The following is a 14,712-nucleotide window of genomic DNA, read 5'->3' as shown; positions in this document are numbered from 1 at the left end:
CAACAAAATTGGCTGTCGACCACACTCATTAAAAAAAACTGTGCAGAATGTGGTCGAGGGATAGACGAGGTAACTGACAGCCAGTTAATCCCTCGACCACTATATATACCGGTAGCTGTGTGTTGGAAGGGGTTGGTTGTTCAGAGAGGGGGAACATAAGAACCAATATCTAAAATACAATTGCTACTCGTGCTGGATTTGGTTTATTTGATCATTTAATAAAAACAAGCACATTTGCATCTCAACCCGCAGTACTGAGCCTGTGTTTACTTCCTGGTCAGTGATGTCACAACAGACAACTTTCTGCAATAGCGGAGGTAGCATCCCAAAGCCATGCTAAAGCAAGTAAGTATCTGGGTCCATAACAGCCCTGGGTTAGGCAATTTAAGAGCACAATACCCCAGACTGTCTACTGAACTAATGGTATGGAAAGGAGTGCTGAATTAGCACATCTCAAAGAGTATGCAGACATAGAAATAGATTAAACAGCTTACAGCAAATCAAGAGAGCTGGGCTAAATAGCTGTCAGTATGAACTGCTAGCCAATTTTTTTTCCAGTTACCTATATCTGTCTAGTGTTAAATGGGATCAGACAGCAATAACCGTGGCGATTTGTCATTGATTTCAGTGAACCGCAGGTGGAAATGGTGATGGGTCATTGTACATTGTGACTGGCTGCAAGCTCCAGGTCACCAGTCTATAATTTTAAATACAGTACTCGTAACAAAGCCTAACTGTAGTAATAATATGATTACTGTTTTTCCTCAATAGTAAACATACAGTATATTCCAGAGTGAATCACGGTAGACAAATTAAATAGAATTCCATAAACTCAGAATCCTACAGAACAAACCAAACATCTCATTTCTCACAAACATCCTGACTTGCAATAGAAGCATGCTTTTTAACAGCAGTCTAAAAACGTTTCATGACCACCAAACTGTATTTAATGTATCAAAACTACTCTTTTTAAAGGTGCTTCCTTGTGGCCGACAATGTTATCAGTTGACGGCTAGCTGCCACTGACAGCAGCAAAAACAGCAAACTGTTGTGTTGACATGCTGTAAGGTCTTATAGGAAATAATAAAACAGAAAGCAAAGACACTACAGTACACTAGAAGATAACACAATTAGCATTAAGCACACTTTATAAATGCTGTGAATGAAACTTTTTTGTCAGGAGAGCAACAAGCAGATACACGCAATGGAACAAAAGAACACAGTGAACATCCATTAGGCTGCTCTCAAGTTTTTGAATTATTTAGAGAGTAAAATTCTGCCATCTAAAATAAATCTGAGATGCTGCAGGCTCCTACAAATTTAAATATTGGGAAGAAAGCTTGTCAAGTGATTTCTAACCGATCAAATGCCTTTCCACAGCCTACAACAATGGATCTCTATATTTATTTGGTCATAAACATTTAAATGATAATCTGTCCCTGTAAAACCAAAACATGCATTATAATAGCTAAAGGATTCAGAGAACACAGCTTTGGTTTTAGAGTGGTCTGAAACATCGGACCCAATCTTCGATCTTCACGCAATCCCCTCACTAAATTTGTGCCTCACAAAAAAATACACAAAGAGAGATATTTCAAAATGGCACAAAGCAGTTGCGAGACATTGGAATATAGCAGTTTTTTGAGCAATTCGGAAATTTGTTTGTGCCTCGCAAAACCATCTGCTCATTCACTACCAATACAGAAGCTGCACACAACAGCCAAGCGAAAATGCAGAATGATGGGCAGTCACCATTAGTAATGGCATTACCCAGACAAGCTGCTATCTACTGTCTGTTTTTTTTTTCTGAATAATTTAATATATATATATATATATATATATATATATATATATATATATATATATATATATATATATATATAAAAGGTCTACTGTGGTAGCACACTCTCTGATTTGTAAATGTAACGAGTTTATTCAGCTGCAAAGTGAACATCAATCAAGCATTTTTATATACACAATACACAGAAATGTGTTCTGTTATTCATTCTACTCACCCAGTGGAACATCATGATTAAGCCCAGTTTGTAAGGTTTTGAGAGTCGCCGGAATGGATTTTTTTCGTTATGACATTTTTTTTGTAAGAATAGTAATTAATTCTAAATACGCTTCTAAAATGTTAATTGTAGCCTACTTTGATTTTTCAGTAAATGAACAGTCTCTGTACAATTAGCAACATCGACATTCAGCAGACTGGACAGCTGCATAAAAATGGCCAGAAATTACAGTTAACAGAACTGTTTGTCCCGCCTCAGCTAACTTATAATTGGACTTCTGCAGAGAAAATACAGGTCTTTGATTGGTAAATACACAATCCTATTCGCAAAAAAAGAAAAACAAGCAACAGCCAATATTTTTGTAAAAATTATTTTGTAAAAAAACATAATAACCATAATAACAATCATGTCCCCCCAACCATCTGTGTAAATGCTGTGGTATTACAAAGACACATGACCATTTTCACTTTTCTCTTCAACCCTATATTCCAATACTTTCAGTGATTTTTTGATTTAAAATTTGGTCTATAGTCATGAGCTTTATTTCAGATCATATAAAAAAAAGTCCCTGGCACAACAATAACAATATGTATTGCAGATAGATGCTGTTCACAGATTCAACACGCCAAGCAACTGCCACAATTAATCTTTCCAGGTTGCTTGGCCAAGCCAAACGCTTACAGATGGATTCCAAGTATGTAAAAAAAAAAGTATGTATTTTGGATTCACACTTGGTAACATCAAAAGGTAGCTGATAAACAATCCAATATTATCTCTTTCTTAAGAGGGCCTTCACAATGAAAAAAAAAAAAAAAGGAAAAGCAGTCACTGTGTCACATAAAAACCTCACTAATGTATTCTGTCACAGGTGCAGGTCTACTGGACAGACCAGCCACTACATAAAACAACACATACTACAGAGGATGGACACTTGAATATAGATGGGCTGTTCCTGACATGACTGTTTCATTTCTACACCAGTATATGTTTCTTTTAAATGGCATCCCTCTCATGTTAGCTATATATATATATATATATATATATATATATATATATATATATATATATATAGTTTCAGTCTTGATGGGCAAGACAGCAGATTGTCCTGAAGGTTTCCTAATACCCGAGTGCGTCGTACCTGCCCACAGTAGTGCTACTGTACGCCCTATTGGCAGTGTTATGCTAGGTTTCTTTTCTGTGTTTGTCCAACCCCAGTATCTACTTATTAGCTTTTGTTTGTTTGTTTGCTTTTTTACAGTTTTTCCGGCACTGACTTGGAGTAATACGAGTGACTTGGTCCCCTTTAGGAAAGAAAGTATGTGATGGATACTTCCTAACAAATTAAGAATTAAGAATGAATAATTAGCTACAATATTTCAGCTTCTGCTATACAGCATGGATATGGTGTTGCTTATTGTTCTCTCTCTATCTCTGTTCAAGGGTTTGGTGTGCTATTAAGATGTTTCAATTCATTTTAAACTCTTTCTTCCTTTTTGACAGCCTTTGATGCTTCTAGTTGGGGTATATCCTATAATGATCACATGACAACACTACTATACAGCCCGCTGACAGCTTTGCACAGCTGTGTTCCATTATATGACAATGAATTGCTATTACCCCTCAGGGGAAGCAAGGTCTCTGTTTTGCTGCAGTTTCTTCATGCAAAGTGTAAAGAATTTATAACCCATAGTTTCTCTCCGTGACAAATGTCAGTTACCATGTACCAACCACTTGAATCTTTTTAATGACAAAGGAAGCATCACGTCTCACCATTTCAGAAACTAACTCATCCTCAATATAAAATAAACAAGTCTGTCACGGACCAAGCATGTCTTGGCATTGATTGATGGAGAGGATCTGTTTTCTCAACAATCACGCAAACAAAAAATAGGGCTCCGAAGTACTGATGTAAAAGTAAAGATGAATGCTTTCATTTTATTTTAGTTCTAACCCTATCTGTAAGATCTACAGTTGAGAGACCAGTAGCTTCATTATTTTTCAGTTCAATACATACGAGTTGTGAACAAACTATTTTTCATGGTCACTAGCAACAGCAAATTACAGTATGTCAGCAAAAGACACAGGATATACCTTCTTAGTATATGACTAAGTTGTGTAAGAATGTTGTTAGATTTCATTCTAGTTGCCTGCCATAGACATATGTAATGCAGGCAACTAGAATGGTGGTGCTGGATCTTACATCTATATAGGTCACTAGCTGTTACATATATAACTAGAACTGAAGAGCAGTATTTGCACAATTGTAATGGATGCAAAGGATGGCAGATTAATCATGGTATTGTCACAGTATTCACTTGTTGTTCAATAGTAACTGAATGCTAACAGAAAGTATGCGTCTGATTTGAAACTAAGCACAATGATTATTGACTCAGCTCACTAATGCCCCAATGATGAAATAACTGAAAGCCTTTATTAAAGTTTATATACTGTACATGCCTGACTAAAGGTATTTTAAGGAAAATAAATAGAAATTTGGTTTTCTGTTTCCAACACCTCTATAATTAATGGGTTTATGGTAATAGGAGAAGTGATAAAGTTGAAGTGTGTAATTCTATAAATTATGCCATAGTATAGTTTTCATTTTGACACTCAAATAAAAGCTAGAGGACACCAGTACTTGTTTTTATATCTGGGTCATCCCAGCTCAAATGTACCAAGGTTTTTCTTTTTTTTTTCAATCCCTTACATCAATGACTTACACCAATTCTTCAAAACTGAAAAAGTGTCAAAGGTAAACAATAAATTTAAAAAAGCAGCACAACACCTACCCTGGTGCCTTTTCTCCCACCACCTGTGGTGGTTTATGTATATTCAAAAGATACATTGAGAAAATGCTTAGAATATACCACATTTATTAGATTGCTTTACCAGACTTCGTTGCAGAGCTGTTACCATGGTAACACTTTAAAAGGCTTGACATTCACATAGCAGAGCGTTATAACCGTAATTATAAAATTAACAAAGCAACACAATCCCCTCCTCTCAACACAATCCCCTCATCTTTTGACTGCATTCCATACTTTGGATTGACCAAGATCTTCTGTAGTATGCAGTACAGTACTGACTAAATGAAATATCTTACTGACAGTCCTTTCACAACAATATGATTTCACAGCACTCTCTCTCTCTCTCTTGAGCAGTACAATCCAATACACTTGTCAAGAATCTACACTTGCAGCAATGCATGGCTGCTAGTTGTAATGAGAATTATCTTTCTCTAGTTAGATGTCTACTCCACTATGTAATTCTCACAATATAAACCTTTGCATACCTCAGATGATTTTGTTTGACTTCATTCACCAAGTAATTAAAAAGACTTTGTTATCTAATTTTGCAAAAACGTTTTTTGGTGAAGGCTGACCTGGCCTTTCCAAGGAAAAGACAATGTTAAGGGGGCAATGGGGGTTTATTTAATAGCCTCTCATATCTCAGCCGAGCCCTTAGTGGACATTAGTCACAAAACCACCACAGCTCAATTGCTTGAGAAAGGCCCAGGACAGAATGGCAGGGGAGTATTCAGGTATAACTGAAGTGCACTTGTGGAGCTGTGAAATGAAAGCTCTTTTGGCACAGTCTGACTGTTGCCAGTTTCAGGGCCCTGTAACTTTCATAAGCAGTACATTCAGAAGCACCCAAAAAAAGTTCAACACAAGCTTAGTGCATTACTTGCATGTGGCCTAGTTTTTATGGTACAAAAAACATTGATGAAAAACAGGTTTCCTTTTTTATTCATAACTACTAAATATAGAGACCTGACATAAGATTATCCAAGTATCAGACCTATTCGCTATATTTCTTTTCTGATTAACTACCTCACTATATGCACAACTAGACTCATTGTAAAAACAATGCAAACTGTTTCTTTTTTGTTTGCACTGTTGTCTTCTGCCAGGAGATGTTAATATTTAACACTCCATCAGGATATGTTATTGCATGTACATAGTATTTTATTTAAGATATTTTTAAAAAGTAAAAGCCTTTGTCTAATATTTCACAAAATTCACATACTATTTAACCATGTATTTTGATTAGTCTGATACATATATAACTTCTACAAATAATATATTACATTCTGTTATTTTTGTATGCATAGTCTTAAACCTGAACATACTTTGTTAAATTGCAAAGACAGACCATGCATGCATAACAGGCCTAAATGTTAATTGAAAATCAAGACTGAAGCTAATTGTCCATCAACACTGTTCATGCTAAGTCAAGTTCTATATTCTGTTATTAGCATTTCATTTTTTAAATATGCTTTGACTTTATTTCATGAACCCCTCCATGACTGCATTACTCACCAATGTCAAAAGAATCTCAAAAACACGAACAGTGCATTAATAAACTTCAATAAAGTTTTATTTCTTAAAAACTGAAGAAATGGTTTCTTATAAATCCCTTCACAGTAGTTGTGAAGACAGAATAGATAAACTGTCAGCCCTTTTTAAGGCGTCTTAATTTTTCACTACATCACGCACTCTTTGACTCATATGCCAATATTGCATTTTTTGTCACCTATTAAAAATTAAAGGGAACACATATCTCTTACAGTAGTCACTTCTCAGCAGCTGCATATGTTTATTATTTATCGATTTCTTGGGCAATAAAACTGATTTAGATGCATTTTCTGAGAAAGAAAAAAGTGTTTACTTATAAAAGGAGCACTTACATTTTCTTCTCCCTTGAGACTCCATTTCTGAAGGCGGCCTCGGCTTCTCCATCCATTTTAATTCCTTCCTTCGAAGTGCAGCTACAGCTGGATGAACTGCAGCTACTGCATATGCTCTGTTCTTGGTCGCTATGGGGTCCCGGAGAGTGGTTCTTGAGGCTGTAGTCTGTGTTCTGGGAGACGTGGTCAAGATCTTCTATGGAATCCTGTGCAGCATCGTTCTCACTGAGGGTTGATGAAGAACAGGGCCTACTCTCCAGGGAACCGCTGCACAAATTAAATGAAACCAAACAGCTGTGTTAAAAAGTAAGCATAGTATAGAGCACAATACCGGAGGTATAACCAGTACAAGATGTTAAAAGGATCACTCAAAAGCACAGGAGCAAACGAGGCAGACATAGAAAAGCAACCATCCATTACAAGAAAGTTTTGGAGAAAAGAAAGACTTCTAGGGCAGCAGTCCAAAGAGCAATGTATCTGACTGATGCTTGATGTATTGGCTGAATCTCTGGGACTATTTGATGTGTTGACTTGAAACTTGCAAGCCATGACCATCAATTGGAAATTTGTTCTGATGTTGTCAGTGATCTCACCAAAGCTGCCGAACAACACACACACACACACACATGCTTGATGTATTGGCTGAATCTCTGGGACTATTTGATGTGTTGACTTGAAACTTGCAAGGCATGACCATCAATTGGAAATTTGTTCTGATGTTGTCAGTGATCTCACCAAAGCTGCCGAACAACACACACACACACACACACACACACACACACACACACACACACACACACACACACACACTGCTGTCCATCTACTCTGATGCATTATGAGCATCAACAATTTACTCAAATCCTCCAGTAGTGTTTTCTACTATTATAACAACCTTAACTTGCATAAAGAAGAACCCAGGAGTTGAAGGCACAAAAAGCTGTCTAACAAGAATGAGCAATACTTGAAGATAACATCCTTAAGGAATAGAAAGAAGACAAGCGTTGAATTGACAACAGAACCAATAGACGGCACAGGTGTCAGGTGTCCATCCAGACCATTGTTCCATAGTCCAATTTCTGTAGCCTCTTAGTCTTTTTTCTCTTAATTAACAGACGTATTCTTACTGCAACACATACTTTAAGTCCTGATTTCAAGAGTGACCTTAGTACTGTTGATTTGATGGACAACGACACCTGTGCCTTCTGCCTTATTTATGGCACCCACTTCATGGAAGGATACAATTCTATAGGTTGCATGTAACGCTATCACCATTTTAAGCCTTTTTCACTGGATTCACAGACCCCAATTAATTACATGCAACTAATATAAACTTAAGGTAGTTCATGATTAGTACAAATCAGTGTCTGTGAAAACCAGCTGTCTAAATGCTTAGCTAAGGTTAAACCACTGCATCTAAAAACAGACTCGAACTGAAGTATGGAAAAAAAAAAACAAGCAAAGAAACATATGAAGACGGAGTCAGTCATAATGCCTTTAATGCATGTAAGAAGAAGGGATGGGTGAGCACAGCCTTTCTTCCATGGTATCATAAGGAAGTCCATTAAAACAACCCCTAGGCTGATATGCAGCATGAAACAGTATGAAATATACAGTAACGCTGCCTCAAACTGAGTGATCTCATGTAGACACCACCCCAAGCTCATGATTTGTTTAAAAAACATGGACAATAAAGTCAAGATAAGATAACATCTAGCGCAGGCAAAAATAATCCAATTGCTTTAGTTGCAGTCTCTGTAGTCTTATGAAAGCCATCCATGCACCAACTAATGTTAGCAAAGCCCTGAAGTCTTAACTCACTGTACTGATGAATCTTACCCAGGAGCAGAATAGCTGTTTCCATTCATTTTCAGAAATAAAATAAAATTAAAAGTTGAATAGGAGAATAAATATTTACATGGTCCATTGTTTTATAGGGGGTCAAGAAGAGCTACTTCCTTGTAGTGACTAGGCAATGTCTCTGACGACAGAAAGCTCTTCAAATCGAACTTACCATGCAATGCTTAAGCAAAGCAATGTTGGGCTTGGTTAGTACGTGGACGGGAGACCTCCTGGGAATACTGAGCCCTGTAGGCTGAATGTTAAGCTCATATGAATATATATATGTTTTATAGAAAACTTTTTTTTTTTTTTTTTTTTTTTCATTTAAAGCCAGTGCGGCATAAGGCTTGACTGCCTATCTACCTAGGGAATCACATTATGCCTAGCTATTATACTGTTTACTGTTCATGGGTCTACAAGATAGTTGGCTATAATATTGCACAACCATACCACAGATGAACCAGATGAAAGCAAAACAGCTGTGGTTCAACGACAAAATCTGTTGTGGAATGAATATGTTAATTCAAGACATTGATTAGATTACCATTCAAATACCCACAGGCATACGAAATTCGAGTTTATAGTGCAATATGATTTCTTCAGTCTGTACAATGTACCATGCCTAATCAAGTCATTTACTAAGCTTGCTGTCCATATGCTCGAAAAGGAAACATGCAGTTCAACATTGGAACCCTGAAATGAACTCAAATGAGTTAGGGTAGGCTCATACCGCATGCTCCTAATGGAAACTGACTTATAGATTGTTGCCTGTAAATCTGTATTTGGGAAGATAAATACATTTGCTTAAGCCTTAACAAATTTGTAAAATACAAAAAAGGTACCAATATATGTAACATAAAAAAAACCAAAAACACAACAATAAAAAAGTTACCTACCCCATTTTAGACTGCAAAGGCCAGATTTAAACCACATCCATTAACTTAATTTAAAAAAGGAATAGACAGACTCAATCGTTTTTGCTTATGATCTTTTAAAACTTGCAGTCCTCACAGCTGTAACAGTAAAGGCCAAATGCAAACCATTTCAAAACCATATGATTTGCATGTAACCACACCAACAAGGCCTAGTGATGCCTTTTCATTTGCATATTACTTGGCATAGTTCCGTTCTATTTAAACAGTATGCTTAGCTGTGTGCCACCGACAAAAAAGAAGAACGCAAAGCCAGCAGAACCTATCTTCAGATTCTGATATTCTCAATAACGTCAATATTGTCCAAACCACGTTTCATGACAATTGGATAAGCATTTCTCTAGAAAACTCCAATGAGTGTTATTTTACTGCCAGCATGCCTGGTTTCTTATGAACACTGTAAACTATATTTTAGTTAGCATAACGATATAACTTGTGTTTACAACAATAACGTTTTGTTATGTGGCAATAACTTACTCTGTTTGTGACCAAAAAATTGTCTGTCATAGAAACTTGTGTTTGAAACAGCTCTTACAACCTGTTGTATGCATGTATGAAAAAAGCAAACAAAGCAACATCACCATGAAACATTTATACAGAAAAACAAAACCAAGACAAGGTCTAGCCATCTTACAGCACATATTCAGAGGAGCAGTGCTCTGGAAAATGGCCTACATAAAATCATATCAGCACTGTAAACACATTCATTAAACCAGAAGTATTGAAAGCGAAAAAGTGTTTGTTTAAATTAACTTGTTTTTTTTTTTAATTTAAAGCAATGGCATTAATATTTTAAATATATAATATATACTTGTATTATGAATAGAGGCACAAATGCCGAAAGCTTTACAGTTTACCGCTAGCAGAATATCAGGAGAAACATTTTTTTTGCTTTGAAAACGTACATCTACTAAAAAAAAATAATGTTATGAAGTACTACTACTGGAGTTGCTGTACAAGTGCTATAGAGCATTGTGTCACAGCAGCTCAGTGGGTGTTAGACAACATTCATATAATAAAGTTAGGTGCTTAAAAGAAGTAGAGACTGGAGTGCTTAATGTTTCCACAGAGGAGGTACAGTATGGACAGTGCTTCAGACCTGCATTGAAAAGAACGCCCGCTCACTGTGTGAAGGGTGATTTGATAACCACGCTCATTTAAACAGTGTCTATCTGAGGGACTCTGAAATGAGAAAACCTGTATTGTAGGACTAGGTTAGACCACTATAGCAACACAAGTTACTAATTGCAACTATAAATCAGTGAAAAGTAATCTGGAGCTCCCCTTATAAAGTGTATCATAGTAAAAGCATATCAAAGTGTAATAACATATGGTAAAGCACACAGTAAGTAAGCATTGTAAACCCCAGCAAGGTATGGCAAAGCACATTAAAAATCATGGCAAACCATGGTAAAATATGGTAAGAGCATAGTACAACCACTGGAAAAACATGGAGAAACTGCAAAATGACTGTGCAAAAATATCATGCAAGGGTCTTGAATTATCAACTGAATCTCTCGAAAAAAAGAAATCACCACTCTTGAGAAGAAAGCATTTCCAGGATGTAATGATGTTGCAATATGTACACACTTCAAAGGGTATTTGTGTTGCATTTTAATGTTGATTGGGTTATAAAGAATGTACTAGTTTGTCTCGGATTGGACTCACCTGTCTGAAAGTGTGAGCGCAGGTCTGCTCTCCAGTGAAAGCTGGGGACTTGGGGTTTGACTGCAGGTTGAACAGGTCTCCACATTGTTTTTGAGGTTCAAAGCCAAGTCTAATTCATTCTGTTGCCTAGATGTGAATTGAAAATGACATATACAGTACATGTGATACAATGAAATGACAGATGTTTAGGATACAAACTGTGTAACAACTTCTGGTATTTATTTTTCACTCCAGAAAGTGGATTGGTTGGAACGCCTTCCACCAGTTGGAGATCACACAAGTGCACCAGGTAGGACTCAAACCCAGGACATCATTTCAATTCGTACACCAAATCATTTTCATGGGTTTCCTCAGGTTTGAGATGCAATTGTCTGGTGGAAAGTTGCCCACAAAACAAATGGACACATATAGGATAAAAGCCTTATTATATGTATGGCTTTTATTTTTCTGAACCCTACAACACAACAGCCTTGAAAAGGCATTCCTTTATTATTATTATTATTATTATTATTATTATTATTATTATTATTATTATTATTATTATTATTTATAATTAATTAGTCTTTTAGTATTCCTGCTTGAATGGCAACATAGATGTTTAAAATAGGAAGCCCTTCCTTTCAGCAATCACCAAGGACACAAACAGTATATGGCTTGATTGCCTGCAGTTAGTTACAGATGCACTTGTAATAAACTGTGTGGGCCTTGTTCATCTGCACAGGATTTAGCCACATTTGATGTATGGATCTCAAGTGTAATTAAGCGGACACAACTGCAAACAGATGGAGATCTATTTTGAGTAAATACAAAAACAGCCTTTGATTCCTAATTTCTTAATGTGATATGCCGCTCCTTCTGCTAATCATTTTGTAATTACACCACTTGGCAGACCTTGGGTTGGATAGTAATCTGAGGAGCACTCATTTTAAACAGCTGAGCCCATCTCTAGTTCTTTGATCAGATTGTCAGTTTATAGTGAGAAGGAAAGTACTTTTCCTAAATATGTGCACACTTTAAAAAAAAAAAAAGCACAATATGTCCCATTCTCGGCCGCTAGAACAATAAAAGCTCCCATGTATAGGACTCATATAACTTTTTCATGCTCACACCAACTCCAACATTTCTAAAACTGTGGGCTGTGCACTTGGCGTTGAGGTCGACATCAATTACAATTCTTTTTTACATGCAGTATTGTACTGCACACTTGGGAGCACATTAATCTGGCATCCACTAACTGTCTCTTGCTATTGACACTGGATTGAATAAAGCTCCTGTGTGCTATTAAGGTCGTGAAACCAAAAAAAAAAAAAAGAAAAAACTGAACTGAACAAAATGAACATCTCTTGTGGAAAAGTACTACAGCACTTGTTTCATCAATCATGATATAGCGCTGTCCACAAAACACCAACCACTAGCATTTTTTAATAAGCTTTATCCTTTGGCAACAAATTTGTTTGGGTGTCTAGCAATAAAGTAGCATTGCCTTAAGTGCCGAAAAATTTAAAACTGATTATTAAAATGAATATCCTTTGGGGACATGGTTTCAGTTTCAATAATAGTTCAGATTGTTTCACTAAAAAAACATAAGCGAAGGAAATGAGAACTCCTTAAAAATGTATGACTTGTACTGATACATAAAAATAGGACAACACCATACAAACATTGAAATTGTTTATGTATGACAACAGAAAAAAAAACATTACAGTGACTAATCATGCTAAATAAATGAGCAAGCATTCACTGTGACATAAATCTACTATATGCACATGTAATAATGGAAGTTTGACAAACAGACAGTTGCCTTCACAAACCCCCAGATTATGATACTCTGAATTGCCTGTGCTAACGTATGACCAGACCAAGTTTCATCAAAATGTAATAAAACACATTATTAGATATGCAGAAAAGCTTCAGATGGAGAGACAGACAGACTAAAATGAGGCTCAATATACACCCAGATTAGAATGGATTTCACAAGTTTCATTTGAATTTGGTTAGTGGTTCTCTAGATACTGTAAAGCCATAAATATCTGCAAACAAAAAAATCGGTGAATCACAACCTATAAAACCTATTTTGCTCCAGAAATGTCGGTGTTGGAATATCATCAGTGGAATCTGATTTTCATGCTTTTTCGTACACGAAAAACTCATAATAAAAGGCTTGTAAATCAAGGAAAGTAATGTTAAAACTTTACAATTCATTAGTAAGACCTCATTTGAATATTGTGTTCCGTTCTGGTCACCTTGCTACAAAAAGGATATTGCTGCTCTAGATAGAGTGCAAAGAAGAGCAACCAGAATTATTCTGGGTTTAAAAGGCATGTCATATGCAGACAGGCAAAAAAAATTGAATCTGTACAGTCTTGAACAAACAAGACTACACAGCGACCTAATTCAAGCATTCAAAATTCTAAAAGGTATTGACAATGTCGACCCAAAGGACTTTTTCGACCTTAAAAAAGAAACAAGGATCAGGGGTCACAAATAGAGATTAGACAAACGGGCATTCAGAAAAGAAAATAGGAGGCACTTTTTACACAGAGAATCGTGAGGGTCTGGAATCAACTCCCTAGTAATGTTGTTGAAGCTGACACCCTGGGATCCTTCAAGAAGCTGCTTGATGAGATTCTGGGATCAATAAGCTACTAACAACCAAACGAGGAAGATGGGCCGAATGGCCTCCTCTCATTTGTAAACTTTCTTATGTTCTTAAATATTTAAGGCTTTACATATGCAGATCTCTAAAACTTGTATACCTGTGGTTAGATCAGAGCAAGTTAGGAAGTTAGAAAGTTTCATCACAAAGCGGGTTCCCTAGATAATGTACATGTATGTGAGTTATATGGCTTGGTCGCCTGTCTGTAACATATCCCCCAGTGGAGATACAGTAATGAAGACAAAACTATGTTCAGTCCAAACAGACCAAAGTATTTCAAGGTTTCTTTTCCAGGACCCTGCTGATATATTGCAATGTTTTTCACACCAACCAACTTACTATGTGATTTCTGCTGTACAGTACTACTATAGGACCTGTGAATTGTAACCATGTAAAAAAAAAACAGGTAAACTGGTTATTTTTAACTTGAATGCATGTACAATAATTTAGCATGCTGTCTTAGTTATGGATGGTATTTTAATGTTGGTAACATTGACAGCTTGGTTTTCATGCGAAAAAAAAAAAAAAGTAAATCAAGTCCTATGTCTATAGCTATTGTTTCTATACGTGAAAGCTGCAAAGGACTGGGTGGTGTGAATAGAAAAGTGTTTATTAAACAGCAGCCCCTTGCAGCCTCTCAGTGGCACTGCACTGAAAGATGTTACAGGTTTGATCTTGAACAGAAAAAGCAGGAAACAAAGTACCAAGGTGCAGTGACACACAATGATTAAAGAAAGGAAGTTCTTTGTTCGAGCCTTTCAATAAAATATGTTGTTTTCTGCAGCTCCTCACCTTGATTCGCAGAAAAAATACAATGGAATCTCAAGGCACTAAGCAGTGACAGAGTGTTAGTTTGCATGCTGGATTTCAAAGGGCTTCTACTGATGGCAGCAGCCTCTAAAAATACATATT

The 14,712-nt window shown here is 36.4% G+C and overlaps 1 protein-coding gene across 1 annotated transcript in view; it reads right to left on the bottom strand.

The window, feature by feature from the left end:
* LOC121299143 (protein unc-13 homolog C-like) overlaps positions 1-14,712 on the bottom strand; it is a 152,488-nt gene that overhangs the window by 123,702 nt on the left and 14,074 nt on the right. The window contains exons 9-10 of the mRNA XM_041226712.1: positions 11,145-11,270; positions 6,706-6,972 (exon numbers count right to left, since the gene is read on the bottom strand). Of these exons, the coding sequence (XP_041082646.1) occupies positions 6,706-6,972; positions 11,145-11,270 (393 nt within the window). The remainder of the gene's footprint in view (positions 1-6,705; positions 6,973-11,144; positions 11,271-14,712) is intronic.

This window comes from Polyodon spathula, chromosome 24 (genome assembly GCF_017654505.1).
Source record: "Polyodon spathula isolate WHYD16114869_AA chromosome 24, ASM1765450v1, whole genome shotgun sequence".
NCBI lineage: Eukaryota > Metazoa > Chordata > Actinopteri > Acipenseriformes > Polyodontidae > Polyodon > Polyodon spathula.
Note: the sequence above shows the minus strand (reverse complement) of the source record. Positions and strands in the feature narration are given on the sequence as shown.